This window comes from Brachyhypopomus gauderio, unplaced genomic scaffold (assembly GCF_052324685.1).
Source record: "Brachyhypopomus gauderio isolate BG-103 unplaced genomic scaffold, BGAUD_0.2 sc61, whole genome shotgun sequence".
Taxonomy (NCBI): domain Eukaryota; kingdom Metazoa; phylum Chordata; class Actinopteri; order Gymnotiformes; family Hypopomidae; genus Brachyhypopomus; species Brachyhypopomus gauderio.
Genome location: NW_027506882.1, coordinates 646,897 through 673,465, shown reverse-complemented (window position 1 = coordinate 673,465; position 26,569 = coordinate 646,897). Strand labels below are relative to the sequence as shown.

At 42.0% G+C, this 26,569-nt stretch overlaps 1 protein-coding gene across 5 annotated transcripts in view; it reads right to left on the bottom strand.

The window, feature by feature from the left end:
- camk4 (calcium/calmodulin-dependent protein kinase IV) overlaps positions 1-26,569 on the bottom strand; it is a 178,167-nt gene that overhangs the window by 20,590 nt on the left and 131,008 nt on the right. For all 5 annotated transcript variants that reach the window (XM_076988354.1, XM_076988355.1, XM_076988356.1 and 2 more), the window contains 2 exons: positions 25,338-25,464; positions 24,989-25,141 (listed from right to left, as the gene is read on the bottom strand). In XM_076988354.1, coding sequence (XP_076844469.1) covers positions 24,989-25,141; positions 25,338-25,464 — 280 coding nt within the window. The remainder of the gene's footprint in view (positions 1-24,988; positions 25,142-25,337; positions 25,465-26,569) is intronic.

The following is a 26,569-nucleotide window of genomic DNA, read 5'->3' as shown; positions in this document are numbered from 1 at the left end:
GTTTCTATAGGATGAACTCAAAATTCCTAAGAAAAGGTTTTTCAGCTCCTCTGCTGGGGACCCAAAGTTCACGACCCCAGGACTGAGGAAACCCTTCTTATCAGATTCACAAGGACCCAGTCTGAGGAATTATGGCTTTCACCAAGACAGAGGATTACCTCCTGAGCTCCAGTATGGTGAGTTAAGGAAGCTTGTTAAATCATAGATGGAAGTATGAATACTATTGAAATGCCTTAACTAATATATCCTGACAAACCAATTCTTCTTTATTCTTTATTCTGGCTAAGCTGCAATTTCCTCAAACTCAACGCATCTAAAACAGAACTCATAGTTATCAGCACCAAGTCAGCCATCTCTGCCTTTCCTGAATGCAGCCTACTTGTTGATGACACCTGTTAGCCAGTCACCTACTGTGCGTAATTTAGGTGTTCTGTTTGACTCCTGTCTCATGTTTGTACCACACATCAAATCTGTCTGTAAGTCTGCCTTTCTCCACCTCTGGAACATTGCTCGGCTTCGGCCCATACTCTCATCTACAACTGCTGAAACCCTGGTCCATGCTTTCATCACGTCTAGATTGGATTACTGTAACTCACTGTTCTATGGTCTACCATACTACTAGGAGGGCTGCCACCTAGGTCTGACAAAAAACAAGGACACTGTCATACTGACACAGGGTGGGGGGTGTGACGAACGTAAATTGTTGACAGGGGGTGGGGGGTGGGGGTGGCGAATGTAAAATGTTACCGGGGGGGGTGTAAAATGGACACAGCGAGAAAAAAAAGACCGATTTAAAGTGTGCAGAAACAGTCTAAATAGTCGTTTGAACTAACCTAGTGAAAACCAGGACATTAAATTATTATTTTTTTGCCAGGACCGATTATTAAAAAGAAGGAAAACCGGGACAAACCGGGACAGCCCGGGAAAACTGGGACAGTCACGTGAAAACTGGGACAGGTGTCAACCCTAGCAGCCAGAGTCCTTATGTCAGCAAAACATTTTAACATATCACTCCAATCCTCCATAAACTTCATTGGCTCCCGGTCTCAGAATGCATCCGCTACAAAATCCTCTTAACACTGGAAGCGCTGCACCTCATTTACATACTTATACCTAGAAATGAAAAAAATGAAATGTGCCATATTTTGTCAATTGTGATTTTTACACCCCAATCGAAATTTGTTCTCCGCTTTTAACCCATCTGTGCAGTCAGAACACACACACACTAGTGATTACTAGGGGGCTGTGGATCACACATGCCCAGAGCGGTGGGCAGCCCTAGCCCAGCGCCCGGGGAGCAGTTGGGGTTAGGTGCCTTGCTCAAGGGCACCTCAGTCATGGCCTGTCTGGGAATCGAACCCACAACCCTCCGGTCACAAGACCAGTTCCCTAACCGCCAGGCCATGACTGCCCCGAGGGTTATCTGACCGCTTTCACCATGTAGGTGCTGGCCAAATTTATTTAGTAATAAGTCTCATAAAATTACCTAAGAAATGGTGGGAGTTCAGACAGTGTTAAATTTACCCAATTTTATATAAACTTAATTTAACTAAGGTCGCCACTAATTGTGGTCAACTCCCATAGCCCAAATTGTTTGATTAACAAACTATAAATCTGAAGGTTACAGTTCAAATAATAGTTCTGGCTTCAGGTTGTAACAGGGAAACAACGACTCAAACGACAGCATTTAAACATAAAAACATTTATTTATCTCAAAGCATAATATTTAAAACATCGCAAACAAAGGGGGCAACAGGGTAGGCTAGTGTGTGTGTGTGTGTGTGTGTGTGTGTGTGTGTGTGTGTGTGTGTGTGTGTGCAATGTGTATTCGAGCGCGCGTGGATGCGCGTGTGTGTGGACGTGCGTATGGGGGAGGAGATCTTTTAGACAAAGAGAAACTCGATGGCGCGAAAACCAAACCGAGCTCTCACTACCGTCACGAACACAACGCAAATGTTTCCTAACTAAGACATGGTATCGTCGGTCACTATACAGGCCCAACGAGCGTATAGCGGGACACACGTTTAATAATTATACGAGGTATTGGGTACTAACTATGAAATAAATGAATCAGTAAGAATAACCAAACAAGCTTTAAACAGAGTACCTCTTTAAGCTTTAAACAGAATACCCCTTTTAGCTTTAAACAGAATACGGTTTAACATGAACGTAATTATAAACACCACTGTAAACAAGCATTCACAAGATATCCTTCTAAGTCTGCCCAGAAGCACAGTCTTACTTTGAGTTGTTCGTCCGTGGCCCACGCAGTAGGCCAGGTAGCCTCTTGAGGAGGACGCCTTCGTGCGCTTTTGTGAAGATGGTTCCGCTGGATCGCGTCGCTCCGTCCAGGGGAAACTGTGGTGGCCGTTCAATCGGCGGTCCCTCGCTGTCGACTTTAAGATGAATTCGTGGAGGTCCGGCCATTGTGCGAATGCTCAAACAGTTCTTAATCGTTGGCTAGCTGAAGCAATTGGTTTTAGCGAACTCCGCAAAAGAAATAAAAGTAGCGAACTAGTTACTTCTTGCGACGATCGCATGTTGCATGGCCCCGGGTGCAGAACCAATACTGCTTTGTTCTCGAAGGTGTGCGCGCTCTTCGTCTCTAGGTAGCTACTTTGATGCAGCCAGGTAGAGAGACCGAACAAAGGGGGATCCCCCCTTTTAAAGGGGATTCATCTGATGACGTAGTTCCACATCCGTCCTGATGTGGTCATGCCGCGAGGGAGAGCACCCCCCCCCCCTTTTGTCTGTGGAGGCATGGTACCTACAACCACCTAATTTGGGGGTACAAAGCTTTCTTTTTAAGCAGATTTAAATGAATGATATTGCAATTTTCCATGTGCAAACACTGTTTGTCACGTAGGGCTACGCCCCCCTCTCCTAGCTGTCACTCCGGTTTCCCTGTTCCCCGTGTCTGTGTTGTTCCCTGCTCCTAGAGCCTGCCTTGTTTCTATGGTTTCCCCACGTCTGCCACGCCCATGTCGTTATTGTCTTCACCTGTTTCTAGTCTAGTTCAATGTATTTATAGTCCCGGTGTCGGTATTTTGTGCTACTTACTTGTTTGTTCTCTTGCCTCGTTCATGCTCTAGTGGATTTAACTGTTTCTGTTTTGTCTTCATCGTAAGTACGTTCAGCCTAGTCTTTGTTTCCCCTGCCTTGTTTTGTTCTTTGTGCCACCATGCCCGTTTATATTTCATGTTTGGACTGCCTACCTGTTATGACCCCTGCCCGGTATTAGGACTCTGCCTTTGGAATTCCATTCAATAAATCTTTCTCTCCTCAGCGTTTGTGTCCGCCTCTCTGCTCTGCGTAAAGCAGTTCGTTACACTGTTAACACTATTCCTCTGAGAGCTACGAAAAATTTTGTAAGGTTTCCTAAGGTCCATGCAGCCCACTCCCCTGCTGTGTTAACCCCCATTGTCTTGGTAATGATATGGAATGCGGTGGAAGCGCCTCAACCCCCATACTCACCCCCAAGCTCATACGACTGACAAAGCAGCAAACGTGATACAACTTCACAATAAACTTGAAGTTACAAGCAGACTGTATAATGTTACAGATCCTACAACAAACAGCAGAAAATTTGTAGACTCGTGTTTCAAAAGTTAAAATTGCTGAGTGTGAATATTAAATGACATACGAATCTTTGCAACACCCGCTGTTAGAAAAGAGAATCACAGTCTTGAAGTGTAGGTGATGATGGCAATATTACAGATATATGAGCAAAATCGATTTTTAACAATGTAAAAATACTAGCTTATTAAAAGGACAATTCTGGGAAAAGTCATGAAAGGAGGGTTTTGAAATTGGATCCAGTGCAAAGATATTATTTTTTTTGTGCTGCTGCGGTCAAGTAACCGGTGCTCTGCACTTCTATGGAGTCAAATTAGGGTCTTTAATGGTGACGAAAAAATAATAATATCGCAAATATAATATTAGCATTTTGCATTTTACGTTCCTAATTTGTTTCTGCAATACTTTCCCTCTTTTGCGTTTCTTTCTTTTCTTTGCGTTTCACATTTTATGTTGCTGCTTTTTTTGCAATACTTTCTCCCTTTTGCGTTTCTTTCTTTTGTTTGCACTGCTTTTCTTTGCGTCTCGCATTTTACGTTCATAATTTTTTTTTGCGCTTCTCTCTTTTCTTTGCTCCGGTTTTACCCTCTGTGTGGGGGCGGGGAAAGAGGCGTGGCCAAGAGCGAAAGGCGTGCTGTGAACGTTCAGCGTCAGTTCAGCTTCCTTCCACTCGCTGAACTGAACTGCTGCTGCAGCGCATCTGGTGTTAAAGGAAGAGAGAGGTCGGGTGTGTGCGAGGTGGTGGTGCATTTCAGGGCATTGTTTTTATTCGCTCAGGTTTTCAAAAGATCATTTCAAACCGACCTCAGTAAAATGTTAATAAAATTAATAATAATAATATATATATATTTAAACGAAGTTTTAAAAGGGCACTTTCGTTGATAAAGGGCAGAGTTGGTGGTGCTTTAGCACCTGATGTCTATGTCTGCACGCATATACCTGTGGTCCAGCTGGGCGACCGTCTGCCATGATACCAGTAACCAAATTGACGCGCTGTGTGACGGTTCAACTGATGACGGTTCAACTGATGACGCTGAACGTTCACAGCACGCCTTTCGCTCTTGGCCACGCCTCTTTCCCCGCCCCACACAGAGGGTAAAACCGGAGCAAAGAAAAGAGAGAAGCGCAAAAAAAAATTATGAACGTAAAATGCGAGACGCAAAGAAAAGCAGTGACGCGCAAACAAAAGAAAGAAACGCAAAAGGGAGAAAGTATTGCAAAAAAAAAGCAGCAACATAAAATGTGAATCGCAAAGAAAAGAAAGAAACGCAAAAGAGGGAAAGTATTGCAGAAACAAATTAGGAACGTAAAATGCAAAATGCTAATCTTATATTTGCGATATTATTATTTTTTCGTCACCATTAAAGACCCTAATTTGACTCCATACACTTCTAGGTATAAGTAGGTTGAACAGACGTGGCGCTCGTAGCAAGATGTCACAGCGATTAAATGACCGGCGCTTGGCGGTTCTAGTGTTAATTCTGTGTGTTAGTCATAGATACCTGCGTATTCCCATATTCATGTGATGCATTATTTTAGACCTATCAATACACTTGTTTTCCAGTATAGTATTAATTTAAATTTATATATAACCAAGGATCAACATGTAATGTGCTATATTAGGCATATGCATATCTATGTATTAGTTTATATGTTACTCATCAAATGTAATCACTTTCATTTGTGCTTATGTGACTTCAGATTCATGCCTGTCTGTGCATTATGTGAAGTGGTGGACAGTAACGAAGTAGATGTAATTCGTTACTGTACTTAAGTAACATTTCCATGTATCTGTACTTTAATCAAGTACTTTTATTTGGTAAGACTTTATATTTTTACTTCACTACATTTCAAAGCGAAACTTTTTACTTTTCACTTCGTTACATTTACAGAAACATCTGTAAAAAAATGAAACATCATTTTAAAATCAACGCATAATAAAATCCTGAAAGATTAAAGTGTACCGTGTCACAGACTATAACCAATCAGCACTCAGTAAGAGATTAAGACTTGTACGCTAAATGGCTGAGGATCTGACATGGCTGCAACAGATGTGTTTCCCCAACACCCCTGGCCTTATTTAGTCGAAATGTTTTAATTCCTCGAAAAGAAAAATGATTCATATTCCTCCTCTGCATTCCGAAGAACACATCGCTGTCATCATTTATGAACTCGCCATCAAACACATCGAGGTAAGTTCGCCATTAGATGAGTACTACCAACAGGGTGGTTTATATATCCCGGTTAATGATATCACGTTGAAGTACTACATTTAACAGATGCTTTTATCCAAAGCAGTGTGCTAGTACCCAAATTGCACTCTGTGGAGATGCTAAGCGCCAGTTTAACACAGGAGACTCCCACATCAAACGTTAAAGCCGGGGACACATGCGAATTTGGCCAAGCGAAGCAAACTTCGCAATTCATTCCTATGAGGGAGGCGAAGGCAAGCAAATATGAGCGAAGCAAAGCTAAATTATTAAAATTATTATTAAAATTATTATTATCAGGGTTGGGGGGGCGGGGCGGCGGCATGTGTGTAAAATGTTGGCAGGGGGTGGGGGTGGCGGCGAGTGTAAATTGTTGGGCAAAAATTAAGTATTATATCGCGATCGATCAATCGCCAGTGGTTGGCGCCAGAGCGAACTAGTAACTCATTGAATCATAGATGTAGATCGGAGGTAAATAAACTAGTTTTTTTTTCAGTGTGAGAAATTGGATGCATGTCGTGTGAGCGTGTGAAGACGGTCTCTGGTAAAGACAGTCAATGCGTGTGTCTCAAACTGTCGACGGGGGGGGGGGGGGGTTAGCACGTTAGAAAAAAAAGATTCCTAAAAAAAAAAACACTTTTCAAGACAGCTTGCGTCTTTTTGAGTATGAGGGTGCTAGAGCTTCTAGCTTCCCTGTCCCGCCATGTGGTGGACAACGTAGAACCTCAGAAAAAGTCCCCCAAGCTAGGACTGAAGTGACCGGTTCGAAATTATTGTTCTGTTTGGTGGTGAATTATGTTTTCATATTAAACGGTTTGTCTACTTGTACTTTCTAGTGTGAATTATTAATATGGATAAAGTTTGGAAATGAATGTCGTGAGGATAATATAGGCTAGTTTTGTGTATTTTGTGTTTGCTAGGCAAATGTAAGGCACTGTTTCCTGTTCACCTGTTGATCGAGTAGGCCTAGGGGTTTTGATGTGACGCTAAGAAAAAAAGGTTTTTACTTTTACTTTTAATACTTAAGTATTTTTGAAGGCAGATACTTTTGTACTTCTACTCAAGTAAAAAATTGAGGTGAATACTTTTACTTTTACTTGAGTAATATTTATTGCAAGGTAACTGTACTTTTACTCAAGTACATAATTGGTGTACTTCGTCCACCACTGTTAATATTAGAGCTAATGTAAGGTAGGTCTGAGAGTTTTATTTTTCTACAGAATGCTTGTTCTAGGTCCAACCATGGACTGTCTAGTAAGTCGTATTTGATCCATTTTGAAATGTACTGTAATCTATTGGCTAAGAAACAATTATATAAATTTGGTAGTTCTAAGCCACCATTGAGTTTTGGCTTTTGCAAGGTTTGCAGACTTATTCTTGGTGGCTTGGTCCATCACATCAAGGACAAACAGACTAAAAAACAGCTTTTATCCCAGCGCTGTACGGGAGCTGAACACAACTAAACACACACACAACCACTCCCCACACTGATAACTGGACCAAAACTGCACTACATGCACTATACCACTATATCTACCTTTTTACATATTTATTAGTTTTCCATGTGCAATAAAATAAAAACCATTATGTGCAATAACTCACTATGTGCAATAATGTCATCAAATATTTTCTATATATATATATATTTTTTTTTTCTACACCTTAAACTATAATAAATGTTTAAATTCTTGTATTACGGTATGTTCATGCACCTTAAGATTGCTGCTCAATTTCGTTGTACATGTGCAATGACAATAAAAGGTTTCTTCTTCTTCTTGTTTTTCCATAGGAATTTTGAGATGTTTGAGTCTAAGGACTTAAACCAAGCAGCAGAGGGTTTATTTGGGATTAGTGAGAATAAATAGTTGACTTTTGGTAGAACCATCATTTTAATGGTAGCGACTTTCCCCATGAGTGATATAGCGCGTTCCAGTGTGTAAGATCATCTTCTATTGTTTTTAATAGAGGGATATGATTTAACTGTACTAAGTCTGAAAGTTTAGCAGAGACATGTATGCCTAAATATCAAATATTACCTGATTGTAGTGGAGTGGTGGTCGTATTCTGGAAACTACAATTTATAGGTAAAACTATTGACTTACCCCAGTTGATGGAGTATTCTGTTATAGAAGAGAAGCTGTCTATAAGTTTGATTGTATTCAGAAGAGAAGCTTGTGTGTTCTGTAGGAAAAGTAATACATCATCTGCGTAGAGACTTATCTTATGGTTTGTGGTTCCTGTGTTAATTCCCATATCGTTTGTCCTAACGCGTGCATTAGGAGAGCTATGTAGGGTTTTGATCCAGTTTATGAAGGATGAGCCAAATCCAAATTTGTGTAGAACTGCTAATAAATATTTCCAGTTTACCCGGTCAAATGCTTTTTCTGCGTCTAAAGATACAATGGTAGACTCTAATTTGTTAACTGTGCAGTAGTCTATTATGTTTATTAGTCTGCGTGTATTGTTGGCTGATTGTCTACCCTTGATAAAACCTGTTTGGTCTGGATGTATTATAAGTGGGGTGATTTTCTCTAATCTTCTGGCAAGTGCTTTGCAAATAATTTTAAGATCTACATTTATGAGTGAAATGGAGCGATAGCTGGAAGGAAGTGTAGGGTCTTTGCCTGGCTTTAGAAGTACGCTAATGTTAGCAGAATTCATGTCTGGGGACAGTACGTGATCATTTTGAATTTGAGTTACCATTTTAAAAAAGGTTGGTTCTAGCACAGACCATAATTCTTTGTAGAATTCTACCGGAAATCCATCTGGGCCCGGAGCTTTGTTATTTGGTAGCTGCTGTAGGGCAGGAGTGGCCAACCTGCGGCTCGCAAGCCGCATGCGGCTCTTTGCCTGGTTTCATGCGGCTCCCCAGCCGGTCCGCACTCTCACCTGCACTAACGGTCTGTGCCGTGGCCCGGTTACCTCATCAGCTCTGAGGGCGACACACTGCTACATCTTCGTGCTGCGCGAGCCGCTAACACTTTTAAAACCGGCGTAGTGGAAAACACGCATTTGACTGTCTTCACACACTCACACGAGTTACTAATTCGCCAACTACTCCATTACACCCCCCCCCCCCGTCAACAATCTACACTCACCACCCCCTCCCCGTAAACAATTTACATGTCCATGTATGATGTGTCTCTTTGCCCTAACATGGTAAAAAAAAGTGGCTCTTGGTCTCTGACGGGTTGGCCACCCCTGCTGTAGGGTGTAATGTCTCATGACATGGGGGCGGACACAAATGCGATACAGAGTGTGTTTTATTTTGAACTGAGAGCAAGACTGGTTGAATCGCGGTAACGCCGATTCGTATTGTACGAGATCGACGCGGCATGTTGGTCTTCTACACAGTGCATGAAAGACTGGGTTATACAAAGCAGTAAACTAACACAACAACGAAGGCTGAAATAAACTTTGATACATCGATATACACACACACACACAACACAGTGCATGAAAGACTGGGTTATACAAAGCAGTAAGACTAACACAACAACGAAGGCTGAAGTAAACTTAAACACATAAATGCACACAGCACAACATACACGAGCAACACAGAAACAACTGTGACCAGGTTAACTTAACTCTTCCACTAACCTAACCGTTTTACTACTGATGCAAACAAGAAAGGACACACATAATTGTTCACTACCGAGACATTACTTTGAATGCAACGACCACAGCAACAATCACTCATTCAGGATCAAACTACACATACGAAAACGGACGTTTGATTTACACCCACCATATAGAAAACCAGGATACAAGCTGATAGACCATCCAAAGTACGATTCACAAACACGACCTACAACACTGACACTCGCTAAAGACCAAGAAGCACAGAAATGCGAACACCGCTGAGAAATGCTAAACATGGAAACACAACCGAACTGCAGAACCAACATGAACACTTAACGACTTACAACAAAGAACTAAACCCAAGAGAATTATAAGCCTAACTAATCAAGAAAACCCATAGGAACAGCTGAACATTAATCAATAGGGGCGGAGCTAAGAACAGAAGGCATAACTACCAAAACAAACAACAAGGAAATCAAAAAGGGGCCGACCCTAGCAACCACGGAGGTGTGGCTCGTCAAGGAGGGGGAGATAGAACATAACATAGGGCTTCATGTAATTCAGGCAGAGCAAGTGGTGAATCCAGTGCAACATTGTTCATTGTTCATTTTCCAGCTTTGGGAGATTTATATTATTAATAAATTCTTCAATAGCTGAATCAGATGGATTAATCTGTGATGCATATAAAGCTTTATAAAACTCTTTAAAAGCTTTATTTATTTGTTGTGGATAATGAATAATGTTACCTGTTGAGTTCTTAATAGAGGAACTCTATTTTTTTCCTTATTAAGCTTTAACTGATTGGCAAGGAATTTTCCGGATTTATTTCCATGTTCAAAATTCTGCCAACGCAGCCTTTGCAGTAAAAATTGTGTCTTTTTATCTATTATTTCATTTAATTTTAATTGTTCAGTGTGTGTTCTTGTGGTGAAGCAGCATGGGCAGCTTCTAAAGATTTTTATTTTTTCTTCCAATTCTAATACCTTTGTTTTTTCTTTATTTTTCTTATGTGTGCAGTAGGAGATTTTTTCCCCCCACATTACTACTGTCTTCCCTGCTTCCCAAAGAACACACGGTGAGGTTCCTGGCAAATCGTTATTTTCTAAATATTTTGCCCATTCTTTAATGAATTAATGAAATCAAATCAAATCAAATATATTTGTATAGAGCTTTTCACAACATATGTTGTCACAAAGCGCTTTACAGGATTTACAAGGTTAACAATACTATGGGTCCAAATCCCTAATGAGCAAGCCAAAGGAGACAGTGGCAAGGAAAAACTCCCTAGATGGTGGGGAATAGGAAGAAACCTTGGGAGGACCAAGACTCAAAAGGGAACCCATCCTCCATTGGGCGGCCTGTTAACACACAAATTATACAGACTAATACACAAATTACAAATAAATCACACAATCAGGCTAAGTATAAGGTAACTAGAATGAAAGTTCTGGGTGTTGATATTGTCAATGTAAATGTCTTATGATGAACGCCAGGTTTTCATTCTGTGTCGGAGCGATGACACTGGTATTGTAGGCTCCAACTGCAGTGTTACTCCCCAAGTGAACCTCGGAGAAGAAAGATATGTGATGTGGTAAATATGTAACAGATTATTCAAAGTCCAAACTAAACAGATAAGTCTTTAGTTGAGTTTTAAACATTGAGACTGTGTCTGAGTCCCGAATAAAGGCAGGAAGATTCTACCACAGTTGTGGAGCTTTAAAAGAAAAGGCTCTTCCACCTGCTGTGATCTTTTTGATCCTAGGAACAGTTAATAACCCTGCGTCCTGCAAACGAATTGAATATGATGGGTTGTAATGATCAATAGGTGCACTAAGATACTCTGGAGCTAAGCCATGCAGTGTTTTATATGTTAATAAAAGTATTTTATAGTCAATACAGAATCTAACTGGCAGCCAATGTAATGATGATAGTACGGGACTAATGTGATCAAATTTTTTAGTTTTCGTTAAAACTCACGCTGCTGCATTCTGAACCAGCTGGAGTTTGTTTATCGATTTACCAGAACATCCAGCTAGAAGACTATTGCAATAATCTAGGCGAGAGGATATGAATGCATGGATTAGCTTTTCCGCATCACTAGTATTTAATATATTTCTATTATTAGCTCTGTTTTATCTGGATTTAGTGCTAGAAAGTTACACGCGATCCAATGTTTTATCTCTTCTACACACTTCTCGATTTTACTGTTTACACCTAAATCATCGGGTTTAGCCGATAAATATAGTTGGGTGTCGTCTGCGTAGGAGTGGAAACTGATGTCGTGCTTATGCATAATCTCGTCTAAGGGTAACATGTAAAGTGTAAATAGAAGTGGTCCTAGGACTGTCCCTTGTGGGACACCATATTTAACCTGAACAGATTTAGATGTTTTATTATTAACACTTACACATTGGAAGCGGTCGGTCAGATATGATCTAAACCAGGAGAGTGCAACTCCTTTAATACCTACCGTGTTTTCTAGTCGATCCAGCAAAATGTTGTGGTCTACAGTATCAAAAGCTGCACTAAGATCTAACAGTATAAGGAACGAGATGAGCCCATTATCTGACGATAATCAGTAAATCATTCACTACCCTGAGTAAAGCTGTTTCAGTGCTGTGGTTTGGTCTAAATCCTGATTGGAACTTTTCATGGATACTATTTGATTGGAGATAATGGTTTAACTGATTGTAAACTGCTTTTGTTTATACATACAGATATACAAAACAGACACACACATAGCTGTATATATCTGTATGTATAAACAAAAGCAGCTGCTTTTGTTTTGAAATCTTGTTCCTTAAGTAATGATGTATTTAGTCTCCAGTTCCTAGTTGCTGGTGTGGTTCTTTTCTGTGTCAAAGAGAGACAGACCGGTGCATGATCACTGATAGTGATAGGATGAATGAGTGTCTGTGACAAAATAGCTAACTAAGAAGTTGTCTAAACGTGAATTTGAGTGGTGTACTGCCGAAAAGAAGGTGTAATCCCGGAGAGTGGGGTAATGTGAACGCCACACATCAGAGAGCCCAAAATCGTTCATATATTGTTTTAGGGTGTCTGCAGACTGCCAGTTCCTTTGACTCATTGCTGTACAGAGCCTGTCGATATCTGGATGAAGTACCAGGTTGAAGTCTCCTCCTATTATTAGTTTGGTGTCAGAGTGATCAGAGAGTGCAGTGAAAATATTGTGAAAAAAGGAGGGGTCGTCAACATTTGGCCCATATATGTTAGCAATACATAAACGCATATTTAGAATAGACAGGTTAAGTATTATAAATCTACCATCTGGATCTGTTATATTGTTGCTAACAGAAGTTTATCCTTCTGTTAATTAATATGGCCACCCCCCTTTGGTTTGAGTTTGTTGAGTACGAACTGAGGAGAGGTCAGTGTGTATGTAGGTGTCTTGGACATGTGTGTTTCCTGTAAAAAGACAATATCTGCTTGTAAGTCATTTAGCCGATTAAAAATTTTCAATCTCTTTTCCCTCGAACCAGTTCCATGTACAATCCATGTAACGAACGTCAGTGAACTCATGTTAAGACTACTTGTTTGAGTGTTGGATGGTTGCTAAAGGTGTGTGTGTTGCACATCTGTGTTGTATGTTTCGTGTATGTGTCTGCGCTATATGTCTGTGTGTATGTGTCTGTGCCTGCATGAATCGGTCGTGTTTGTGTGTCTCCTGTGTGTTATTGTGATATTGTGCTGTATGTCTATTAGGGGTGGGTATCACCACTGATTTCCCATTTCGATTCGATTTCGATTCACAAGGTCCCGATTCAATTCGATTTTCGATTAGATCCAATTCAATATCGATTCTTGTAGGGACATTTCAGTTACAATAAAAAGTGTAGTTTGAATGTGAAATGTTGTAATGATACAAGGAACACTCAAACTTTATTAAAATGTATTAAGATATTAGTGTTTATACTGTGAACAACAGTTACATTCTTTTTTTAATATCAGTTAATGCACACTCTTCCACATAGCTCCTTTACCAGAAAAGGCACTAAAAAAAAATGTAAATGTGCTGTATTTTGTCAATTGTGATTTTTTTTACACCACAATCGAAATTTGTCCTCCGCTTTTAACCCATCTGTGCAGTTAGAACACACACACACACTAGTGATTAGTGATGTAACGGATCTCGGATTATCCGTGATCCGTACGGATCACACCCCACGGATCGGTACACAGGTGATCTGCGGATCAGTTGCCAAAAGTTTAACCATGACCTTGTGGAATCCATTTTTGTAATTATCACATAGTTAAAATTAGGGATGCAAATGATTAATCGACTTTCGATTAATTGTCGATCAAGAGGTTAGTCGATCAAAATGTATTAATCACGATTAATCGTTAGAGCGCGCTACTGTAGTAACTTGAACAGAGCGTAAGAACGAGAAGTGAACACGTGTCGCGAAAGACCAGAGTGGAAAACAAAATGAAGCGGGCGAAAAGACGTGCGGTGTGGGACCATTTTGAAGCGGGTTCGGGAAACAAGACAGAAACTGCGTAATCCAGAAAATCCCGAGGAGGGAAACTTTATTTTCCACGCAACTCAAACAATACCACCGTTCTCTCTCCGCTCCCCCAGTGTCACTTAAAGGGCCAAGTGCCTGTCTGTTAGGGAATTCGCTGCGAGGAGTAGTAGTCGCTACAATTTCAACATTGTTAATTTAGGCAAAGAAGTCAAATATTCTCTGTGTAATGCGGTATTGAAGTACAACAGTTCCACTAGCTCACTCAATTATCATTTGAACACCGTGCAGCTGTCCTGCATATCACCACTGCACCTGGTCAACCTAAAATCACAGCTACACTGGGAAGGCGAGCGTTTTCGAAGCTCGCTACGAAAAAAGAAGAGTGAGCTAAAAACAAAGCTAGCTACTGCTGTAGCCCTTACAACAGATTGTTGGACGGCTCTAACAACAGAAAGTTACATTACCGTGACGTGCCACTACACTGACGAGAACTGGCAGCTAAAATCTGCAGTGCTGATTACGACGAACATGTCGGATAGACACACCGCTGACAATTTAGCTGACAAGCTCAATGATGTTGTGGAGACTTGGGCACTCTCCGGTCGTGTTACAGCATGTGTTCACTACAACGCTAGAAACATTGTCCAAGCATAGGCTCAATAATATTCTGTTTGGCTCTCTATTTAATTTCTTCTTTTTTTTGTCTAATGTCTAATGTTTCAAATGCAAGAACGGAGCCAGTCCTTAATTTATTCCTTTTTAAATGAAAGAATGTATTTTGTTATACCATAAAAATTTCCTAATGCATAATTACTTGAGCAATATATCATATAATACAATATAATTATCATAATATAATATATACTTTTTGAACAAAGTGAACCATTTAGCTGATATTTTTAAAGGCCCTATTGAAACACTGAAATTCAGGTGAAAAACGCCGCTTATCGATTAATCGAAAGTCGATCGATAAGATCAATCAACTAACGATTAATGAATTAATCGATAATTTGCATCCCTAGTTAAAATTATGAATTTCTAAATCTCGACGCGTATATGCATTGTAAATATATAAACAAAGCCGCTGGGTGTCACGTGATGGCAGCGTGTTCTAAACAGTCAGTTAAGAGTCATCATGGCTGCTAGAGGAGAAGAAGAGCTTGAAAAGCCTCTCGGATCATTTAAATCACACGTATGGGAGCATTTCGGTTTCCCTGTAACATATACTGATGGCGGAGAAAGGGTGGTGGACAAAACCGTAACCGTATGTAAGCATTGTGGCACGAGAAAGCCGTATGACCACGGCAATACGTCGAGCATGGCCACACATTTAAAGCGGCATCACCCAGGTGTGTCAGAGACGAAGCGAGTAGCTAAGACACAACAACAACTTCTTACCTGATCCACTGGCATGGTGGAAAAGCAATGAGTGTAAATATCCCCACATCGCCATTATGGCAAGACGCTACCTCGCTGTGCCTGGCACTTCAGTTCCTAGTGAGAGGGTGTTCTCCACAGCAGGGGACATTAGTGACTGCAAAGAGGTCTGTCCTCTCCCCAGACAATGTTGATGTTCTTGTCTTTTTGAAAAAGAATCTGAAGTTATAAGCTCATGTCTGCTCATTTCTTTTTGTACCTTTTTTTGATGATGAGGACAGTCTATTGTTTCATTTACTATTTTTCAAAGTAATAAGGTTATCATCAAGCCTCATATTGTACTTTAATTTAACAAGTGAGTTTTGACTATTGTATTTTGATTATTTTATTGAAACATTAAAAATCTTGGATGTTGTTTTCATTTAAGACATGGGGAAAAGTTTCATGCTTTTAGTTTTCTTAATATTCTTTCAGTATTAATAAATGAAAAAGTAGGTTAAATTTGTCTGTCTTTTTTATGCTGATCCGAAAAATGATCCGATCCGTGACTCAAAAACCGTGAAACGAGCCGATCCGTGAGATTTGTGATCCGTTACACCCCTACTAGTGATTACTAGGGGGCTGTGGATCACACATGCCCAGAGCGGTGGGCAGCCCTAGCCCAGCGCCTGGGGAGCAGTTGGGGTTAGGTGCCTTGCTCAAGGGCACCTCAGTCATAGCCTCAGGTCTGGGAATCGAACCCACGACCCTCCGGTCACAAGACCAGTTCCCTACCACCAGGCCATGACTGCCCCATGAAAGCGGTTTGAACAGCCTTTTAAAGTGCAAATTAAGTTTTTTTTTTTTTTACATGTAACAAAAACATTTATGAACATAGTTCTGAATATTGTAAACATTAAGGTCCAAAAACCTTAATGATAAAAATATTTATTCATGAAAATATTAAAAATATTTATTCACTGCTTTTTGACATCTTGGAGATTGTCAAATTTTTCTGCAAGAAAAGGAGCTGATCAACATGTTGAGGAGTGAGACAGCTCACAACATGTTGAGACTGAGACAACAGTAACAATATTGCCAACTGTTGAGAAAACTTCACAGCTTTATACTTGACACATCGCGACCGGCATGATGGTCCGCGCGGCGAAAACGACGTAATCGCGGTGGCTCCGCTCGTGCACTGTCGCTTCACGAGCTCGTGCACCTCTCGAATTTTGTAACTTTGCGCGCGCCGCGCTTCGGCGCAATAAACAAAGTCATGTTTGCTGGGTTCATACACCTTTAAAAGGTGGAATTCAAGCACTTCGGTTATTTTTTTGGCACGGGGAGAACTTGTAGATAGTTTAATCGCAAATGCCTTCTCTAGTGGAGTTTGGGTTCTGGCGTTTTTTGAATATAAGGATGGTGTCGCGTTAAATGATTTCTCAGATTTGTGGTATTCCCACAATATTTCACCTCCATGTTGCACAGTTTACACACGGCTGTGTTTTTATCCAACTCTTCCCTACCATCATGGTTTCTGAATCCAAAATGTAACCATACATCTGCAGGGTTTCCAACTTTTCAAGATCGTGAGATTTGAACCTGGAGGGGGTGGCGGTGTAAAATGGACACAAATTAAGTATTATATCGCGATCGATCGCTCGCCAGTGGTTGGCGCCAGAGCGAACTAGTAACTCATTGAATCGTAGATGTGGATCAGAGGTACATTTTTTTTACTCTTGCTGCAGCCATGCTTAACTGATCACCCCAGCCAAGTGGCGGTGCTCGGATGATCTCGTGAGATAAAACGCGTGACGTTAAAACGGTACGCATATGCAGTGAAAATTGGCTAATTCTAAAGATCGATCTCAGGTTTCATAAATCGATATCGAATCATTCAAATGAAGATCGATTTAAATTGAAAGATCGATTTTTTAAACACACCCCTAATGTCTATGTGTGTGTCTGTTTTGTATATCTGTATGTATGTATGTGTGTGTGCGCATACAATATATTGCAGTCTTGAAAGTGGGTGAACAATCGCTGGATGAGTGCAGAAAGAGAAAAGGAGAAGACATGTCTTAGAAAAGTGATAGATCAAAAGAGTTGGGATAAAGGCGTCGGTGTTTTGATACAGTTCATCTGTTTAGAACAGCCATGGTGTTGCGCTTGTGTCGCGGTAAAGTTGACCATTCACGTAGAGTTTGTCCACTGAGATTACAGCCCGGGAACCTGCTTGGATGAAACTCTTGCGGATGGGGAACAAGACCTTGCGTCGCTCCAGGATTTCTTTGGGGAACTGGTTGTTGATGCTAAAGTTGGTTCCCTTCAGTTCCTGGCCGCGGCTTTTTAGCAGCTCTTTATGCTTGAAGTGTTCAAACTTGTCCACGATCGGTTTGGGTCTTCGCGCATCTGTCTGTTTCCTCCCAAGGCGGTGAATGCGGTGAAAACTGATGTTTTTAATGGTGGCCTCTGAGATTTTCAGGTGAGTTTGTATAAATGTTTTTACTGTAGTCTCGGGGTCTTCGTCTGCCTTCTCCGGAATACCTGCAAATATTAAATTGTCTCTCATGCTGCGGGACTGAAGATCGATGACCGTTTCTTTGATTTTTTTGTTTTATTCCGAGAGTCGGGTCATTCCCTCTGTGAGCGATTTCTCAGACTCTCTAAGAACTGTATTTTCTGTAGCGAGTGCCTCTACTTGCTGCTGGCTGAACTCTACTGACTCACGGAAGGCCTGAAACTCTTGGTGGAGAATTTCCAACAGCGCCAGGCGCGCATCAAACCTGGACAGTTTGGTGTTGATGGACTCCAGAATATCCGCCGTGCTACAGGTGTGTGGGGAAGCCGCTCCTGGGGAAGCTTCGGCACGGTTCCTCTTGGTTGATGGCTTTTTATCTGTTTTGCTCATGATGACTCTATCAAAGCAGTTGTCAATATACGTGAATATATTGTCCAAATCTTCGCGGTGCTCCAGAGTGGTTGAGTTCGTTGATACTTGAAATACCTAGAGACACCTAGAGATGATTTCTTTCTGTATTCTTCTGTACATTTTGACGGCATTCAGGGCTAATTGCGTAAGGAGTCAGTATGTATTTGTGACGCCCTCCTCACTGGTCCCGCCTAGTGTTCCCCCGTTTCCTTGTTTTCCCTTCTGTCTACCATGCCCCTGTCTTCAGTGCACGCGCCTATGTCTTGTTTCACCTCCATGGTTCAGTCCATTTAAACCCCTATGTTCTACCCCTTGTTGTCAGTCATTGTACGTGAGTCCCTCCTTGTTTCCTGCTTGCTTCTAAGTTTCTGCTTATCTCGTTCCCCGTTATGTTTTCTGCCTTGACTCTAGATCTTTTAATATATATACGTCTTTGTAGTCTGGTTTAGTTATTCGTCTGTAGCCTTGTCCTGTTATTTATTTCTCTTCCCCGTTAGTCGCTGTTCCCCTCTTCGTTACTTAAAAACTTGCGTTTGCGTCACGCCTCTCCCATTAGAACGTTACAGTATTTTTCACGTGCCAAATCGTATCTTGGCAACTGTAAATATTCCAACAACAAACTTAGATTAAAGTTACTTTTCCAAGTAACTGTGTGTTACTATTTTTATTTTCCTTAGTAAAAATATATATTGCTTTCTTCTTGGCTCAGTTATACTTTTGCGTCTGACTCCGCACACTGCTTTGCAGTGTTCTCCGTAACGATATGTGGTAGAGTAAAGAAATACCCCTCAAAAACAAGCGAAGGAACATTTACCTGATGGAATTTTGGCTAAAGTACTTAAAAATGCTTGAAATTGTAATTGTATTTCATTTCACAACAAATAGCTGTCTGATTCTATAGTTCTTGTATTATGTTTACAAATACATTTACAAATAATACCACACAGCGACACAAACATGTCAGGAGATACATTATTTAAATGTCATGAGATACATTGTTCCTGTTAAAAATGCACTTCCAATTTAAGGAGTATTAAAAAAACTAATTTTGCTTCTAAATGTAACTACTAAAGTAACTTGTAATCGAACGTAGTGTTACGATTCCTGTCTACTACCCCTCTTGTTTTGGGAAGAGTGAACATGCCTGTGGTCACCTCTGAACCACTCCCTTTAGTTATGCTGCTATAGATTAGTCTGCCGGAGCCACATGCTGATCACTGGCACGTGAGCTACGTACATTTAAATCAATGGTGGTTTAAATTCATGTCCACTCAGTCTGTATTTCTATCTTCTTGCATGACTCTACCCAAGACGATTGGATACAGGCACCTGCAGGCACCTGGGGGATGGTCTGGCTGCTGGTGGATGTGCTGATGCCGGGGTTCACCTGGGGAGTAACACTGCAGTCGGAGCCTACAATACCAGCATCACTGCTCCGACATGGAATGAAAGTCTGGCATTCATCAACAGACATTTACAGTGACAATATCAAAACCCAGAACTTTCAATTCTACCTTTTACCTAGTCTGATTGTGTGAATTGTGTGTGACTTGTGTATTTGTGTGTTAACGGGCCGCCCAATGGAGGATGGGTTCCCTTTTGAGTCTTGGTTCTCCCGAGGTTTCTTCCTATTCCCCACCATCATAGGGAGTTTTTCCTCGCCACTGTCACCTTTGGCTTGCTCCTTAGGGTTCTGGACCCATAGTATTGTTAACCTTGTAAATCCTGTAAAGCTGCTTTGCGACAACTTGAGTTGTTAAAAGCTCTATACAAATAAACTTTGATTGATTGATGGTTTATATTTCCTGGTTTCCCTTTGTGTACTCTTATTTTGAAATTCATTGAGTCTGGTTTCAGTGTTTTTCCATTCCCTCCTTCTTGTTTGTAACCTTGCCCCTCATTAATATTCCCAGGTGTTTGTACTTGGTTTTCCTTGATTCCCCCTGTATTTAATCCCTGGTTTCTTTGTAGTCTGTGCTGGTCATTGCTGTTGTAACAGCCCCGTGGTTCATGTTTCTGTCCAGAGGTTCTTGTGTGTAAGTCTGTTCTTGTTGGTTTTAGTTTTATTAAAACATGAATGATATGCTCATGGATTTGACCCTTGCCTGTTTATATGACCCTGATTTTGGATTGCCCTTCAAAACACCTTGCTCAGCTCAGCACGTGTCCACCTCATCACTTCCAGACACCATGAACGTTACCTGTGTTGGGAATAACGCTGTTAAAAATAACGGTGTTAGGTAACAGCGTCATTTTGTCAGTCACGGGATAATATAATTAATTACTTTTCCTGTTGTTGACGTTACTGGTCATTAAAAGCGGTGCGTTACTATATATTAATATACTAACAGTAATGCGAGTGGACCCCTGCCCAGGCTAGTGAGGAGTAACAGATCTCGATAGGTCACAGATATCGGTGTAACACCTGTTTAACTTAACAAGTCAGTAAGCGATTGGCTAAGGCAGCGTTATGGTAGCCAATCAGAGCCAGTGTTTTTACACGCGCTGAAGCACACCAGTGACACATGACACAAACTGAGAAGAGGCAGAAATGGCGAGTCAGGAGCAAGCCGAAGAAAAATTAGCATTTTCAAGGTGACGATATAAACATTCTTTAAGAAAATACTTGACGTTCCTGAATGTTTACGAGACTGGGTATTTGATTTATTTAATAATAAGTTTACTTCTGTTGTGAACAAACCAGTTGTCTCAGGTTGAGAGAATTTAATTTGATAGATGTAAATGCACTTTATATAGTGTAACTGTTAACACAGTAACTGCTTTTTTTTTAACAAAGATTTAGGATTTTAAAGGATTTTATCCTGCACTGGTCTGTGGATGTGCAATAAATATCAAAAGTTAAACACCTTTCTGATCTACTCATTTCAACTGACTGTGAAAACTGCTTTCTAAAAAAAAATCCTTATTCATTGGCATATCACTTTTTTTTTACTGTAATGTAAATAGTAACTTTTACTGGTAACGAGTTACTTTTATTATTGAGTAATTCAGATACTAACTCAGTTACTTTTTTGAACAAGTAGTAACTATGCTTTTTTAAAGTAACGTTCCCAACACTTTTTATTATTTATTTATTTTTTTAATAGTTACTTTTAAAATCAAGTAATCAGTAATGTAACTAAGTTACGTTTTAAAGGAGAAATCAGTAATCAGAATTCGGATTACTTATTCCCAGTAAGCCATCACTGGATCTGACAAATATCAAGTGGTCTTAAACTAACTGGACAGAGTGTATAAGGCATTTTTCCTCAATTTTTATTTACTTTAATCATCATAGCTTTTGGTTGGTTAACATTGGATAAAATGGTCTGTGGTGTTTTCTGTTTCATGGTTAGTTTAACTTCAATTGGTTTGTCCTTTCTCTGATTCAGTTAATAGCTTGATTAACTCTCTGAACCTAAACCAAGTTTTCAACCTTATGCGTCGTAGGCATTATAACGTTAAATTGTTGATATCTATTGATCAATACATTTGCATTTATTCATTAAACCAACTACTGTGGCAAATATATTTCAACCAGTTACTGGGTCACTGCGCAGAATATGAGCTTCACCTTTGGTTATGAGACTGATATATCATCATTTCATCTATTGCAGTTATCAAATACATATTTCCCTGAAAGTTCAGGGGGATGCCCCTTATTATTCATAATCAATCAATATATTGCTACATAATAACTCTAACGTTATACAAAAGTGCATTACAAGAAGGCCAAAACAAAAACAGCTACTATATAATAACTGTAGAAGATAATTATTCATCAAAGAATTGTAAAAATGGGAAACAATCTTAAGCTTTGTTTTATATTCAGAAACTGCAGAGCAAATTGCAAAAAGAATGTGGTGAAGAGGCTTAGCGGCACTATTGGCCAGTCTGTTGAAAAAACATGAGCAGGGTTACACCATACACAGCTTCATTCTGTAGAAAACAGCTTCAACATAAGACATGAAGAGACAAGTAGCTAATGTAACTGTGTCGGAAGGTGAGTTTTAGAACAAGCTGTAATTCTTGCAGCTGAATGTTAAAGAACCAACAACTGCAAAGAAACCTCTGTCCCATGGCATCATGGGATTCCTAAGCATACAACCCAATCAGATGGGCAGAACTACAGATATCAAAAAGGATCTGTTGAGATGTCTCACCTCAAGATGGCTCTGATGTAATGCTTACATGCATATACATGAAGCAGAAACTACTGTTATAAAAAAAATTTTAAATCCATAATCTATGTTGCATTGGTATGAATGAGTGCCCTGTATAACAGTGTAAACCAGTGTAACCCTGGTTTAGGTTTATGATTACTGTCACGTTGAGGACCCCGGCCCCTCCCTTTTGGGCGTGTGTTAACGTTGTCCACGTGCTTTGTCTGCGTCAGTGAACTCTGTGGTGGGGGCTATGTTGTGTGAATAATGTGTCTCACCTGTGAATCGTCTCGTAATCACATGGGGCTAATGTGGTTTGTCTATTTAATGTGCGCTCGCGCAGTGTCCTGTACTCGTCGTTGTCTAAGTCTGCACGTTGTGTGCCTGTTTGTTTTTTCTGTGCGCTTCATAGCGCTATATTACGTGTCAAAATAAAAGTGACGTCAGTTGCAAGAGGGATTCCGTGTCTCGTTCCTCGCCACGACCCGCGCGTCACAGAACGACGAGCCGTTGGAGACACCAGGACTATGCCAGGCCACAAAGCAAAGCCAAGGAAGGGCAAGAAGCCAAGTAAGCGACACCACCGCTCTTCCTCCTCTCCCCCGCGCCGCGTAACCTCGCCCACGCAGGAGCAGTTGGAGAGGGACCCAGTGTGCGCCCTCCAGCTGGCCTCAGCTCGGAAGGTAGAGGAGAGGGACCCTGAGCTGGCGGAGATCTTCCACCAGGGCGCGGTGAGAATTTGCAGGGAGCGACACTCCCCTCCATCCCGCGCCCTCTCGCCGCTGAGGGTGGACTCCTGGGTTTACGGAGCCACCGAGTCCACCCCGGAGAACGAGTTTGGGGAGGGGGACTCCGAGGAGGAGGAGCAGGACGAGGAGGTGGAGGCATATCCTCCGTCGATAGGCGAAGCCTCCACCGTTGACTACGGTGGGGAGGGGGAGGAGGCCTACCCCCCGTCGCTGGACGACGTGTCCACTATTGACTACGGGGGAGAGGAGGAGGAGTCCGAGGAAGAGGACTACCTCCCTCCGCCTGTAGGTCCCGCTTCCATCGTTGAGGAGGGGGAGGAGGACGACGACGAGGACTACCTGCCGTCGGAGCGCTCCGCATACCCCTCTGACTACGGTAAGGAGGAGGAGGAGCTTGAAGAGGAAGATCGTCCTCTGCCCGTGCACTCAGGCGTTTCTGAGTGCACGGACAGTGAACTGTACTCAGGGGAGGAGGGTAGTCCGCCCCCCTCGGAGTGTTCTGCGGGGACTGTGAAGGGGAGTTGGAGACCAGAGGCGAGTCCATCCTCCGAACGTTCCGGAGAGGTGAAGATGGAGTGCTCCCGGGGTGGCAGCCCGGAGCAGTTCATGGAGAGAACCCGGAGTGAGGACGAGGAGAGCATGGAGACCGAAGGGGTCTCCCCAAGCGGCCCGTATGGGGAGTACGCCGACCGCGCTGCTCCAGGCGCCTACGCCGGGCGCGCTGCGCCTGGCACGTCCGCCGCAGCCCCGGCGGCCCCCGGTCTTCCTCCACTCCTAGCTCTCCTCTTGGCGCGTAGTCTGGCGCCTGTTACGTGTTTGTATGTCCCAGTGTTTGTGAGTCTTCCCGTGTGTATGCCAAACCCATTTTTCCCATTCGTTCCTCTATGTGTCAATGTGCCTGTGTGCGTGTTTGTGAATGTCCCGTGTAACGTGTCTAACGTCTTTTCCCCTATGTTCCCAGGGAGGGTGTTCTAGGCGGTCCGTGGCAGACGCTTCCCCGAGGGTAGTCACCTCCCAGACGCAGGACTGAGCACGTCGGATCCGCCCATCGTCGTGGGTTCGGGGCACTCGGTCCTGTTGGCACCCCGGGACGGGTAGTGCCCTTGGAGGGGGCGTCTGTCACGTTGAGGACCCCGGCCCCTCCCTTTTGGGCGTGTGTAAACGTTGTCCACGTGCTCTGTCTGCGTCAGCGGAACTCCGCGGTGATGGCTATGTTGTGTGAATAATGTGTCTCACCTGTGAATCGTCTCGTAATCACATGGGGCTAATGTGGTCTGTCTATTTAATGTGCGCTCGCGCAGTGTCCTGTGCTCGTCATTGTCTAAGTCTGCAGTCTGTGCGCTTCATAGCGCTATATTACGTGTCAAAATAAAAGTGACGTCAGTTGCAAGAGGGATTCCGTGTCTCGTTCCTCACCACGACCCGCGCGTCACAATTACCATAACCAAAAAGGTGATTTTCTACAGTATATGTTCTACAGTTGGATGTGACATGGTTTACTGTGTTAAAAGCATCACTTAAACCAGTGGTTCCCAAACTTTTTCTGCCATGCCCCCCTTTAGTAGATGAGAATATTTTTGCGCCCCCCTCCTACACACACTCCAACCATATTGACACATGTGCACATGTTTTACTTCCAAGCTCCACGCCCCCCCCCCCCCCCCCCCCCTGCAATAGCTCCGCGCCTCACCTAAGGGGCGCGCCCCCCACTTTGGGAACCACTGACTTAAACCAAGAGGAGAAGAATACTCTAACCAATAGAATAAGCAAAGAGGAAATTGCGGATGACATATAAAAGCTGTCCAGTACTGTACAGCAGCCGAGAGTAAAAATGTTGCTAAATAACAATCACTACTCGTTATTGTAAGAATGACTGAAATTAAGAAGCTACCCTTGTTTTTAATGAGCCACTAAATGCATATCTGCCAACCTTGAGCTTTCTTCGGGCATTGAACTCCTGGAGCTTCTTTTGAGCTGTATCCATATGGGTGAAGTTAGCAGCCTTCCCAGTCACCCAGGGGTGCTGCAGGGCCTGCAGTGTTGTCAGACGCTTCTTTGGATCCTGGACAATTAGCTTCTTTACCTGAAGACAGGAGAACCAAGAATTTGCCATGATTTAACTTCATCTAATTGCTAGTTTTCTGATGTTTCTGAATATGGGTAAATTCATTAAAAACACAATACATTTTACATTCTTCTACTGTGCCAGATTTAAACACCATATGGAACAAAGCTTTTTACAAATTTCAAGGTACCTTTGTATTGAAACATTCACTCACCAGATCTTTAGCGTTGACTGACACATTATCCCACCAGGGGGAGACAAACTCATATTCACAGTTCAGGATGCGCTTGAACATGTATTGGTCACCTCTGTCATCAAAGAACGGCTCAAAACCACAAAGCCTTGGAGAATAGAAATAACCAAACCAATATTCAGTCCTAAACAATTATGGCAAAAAATTACATGTCCTCTATAAGGAATTCACAATATACAATAGGCATGCTTAAATAATCACTCAGGATATATTGGGCATAATAAAAGTAACTTTGTACTTTGTAATAGTCCAGATTAGACTACTGTAACTCATTACTGTCAGGATGCTCAAATAGGAATCTAAATAAACTTCAAATAGTTCAAAATGCCGCAGCCAGAGTTCTGACTAGAACTAGAAAATTTTATCATATCAGACCAGTCATATCAGCCCTTCATTGGCTCCCAGTTAATGGGTCTGTCCCAGGGCTTGCTCCTGAATGCCTCCAGGAACTTATTTCTTATTATGAACCCCCACATCCACTAAGATCACAGGGTGCTGGCCTTTTATTAGTTCCAAAAATGAATAAGGTAACAGCAGGGGGCAGAGCCTTTTCTTGTAAGGCCCCCCAGCTTTGGAACAACCTTCCAAAATGCATCCGGGACTCTGACGCAGTCACAATCTTTAAGTCTAGGTTGAAAACCCACTTATTTAGTTTAGTGTTCAGGGGTAGTCATGGCCTGGTGGTAGGGAATTGGTCTTGTGACCGGAGGGTCGTGGGTTCAATTCCCAGACCTGAGGCCTTGACTGAGGTGCCCTTGAGCAAAGCACCTAACCCCAACTGCTCCCCGGGCGCCAGGCTAGGGCTGCCCACCGCACTGGGCACGTGTGCACCACAGCCCCCTAGTAATCACTGGTGCGTGTGTGTGTGTTAACTGCACAGATGGGTTAAAAGCCAAATTTCGATTGCGGTGTAAAAAATCACAATTGACAAAAATATGGCACATTTACATTTAGTGTTTGATGATTAATATCCCCCCTTAGATAAAGGTATAGATCCAGGGGTTCATAGGCAAACTGGGTGCTGTCATCCTGTCACTGCATGTGGTCACTCAAGTTTGTTGACAGTGCAGTGGATAGATGCCAATGTCTCAGAATACTCCCAAGTCTATGTTACCTTCTGGTTCTGCCTTTTTAGCTAGGCTGTAATAATTTAACATCACTCCTCACCGCCTAGCAGGTGTATATTTTTTCCT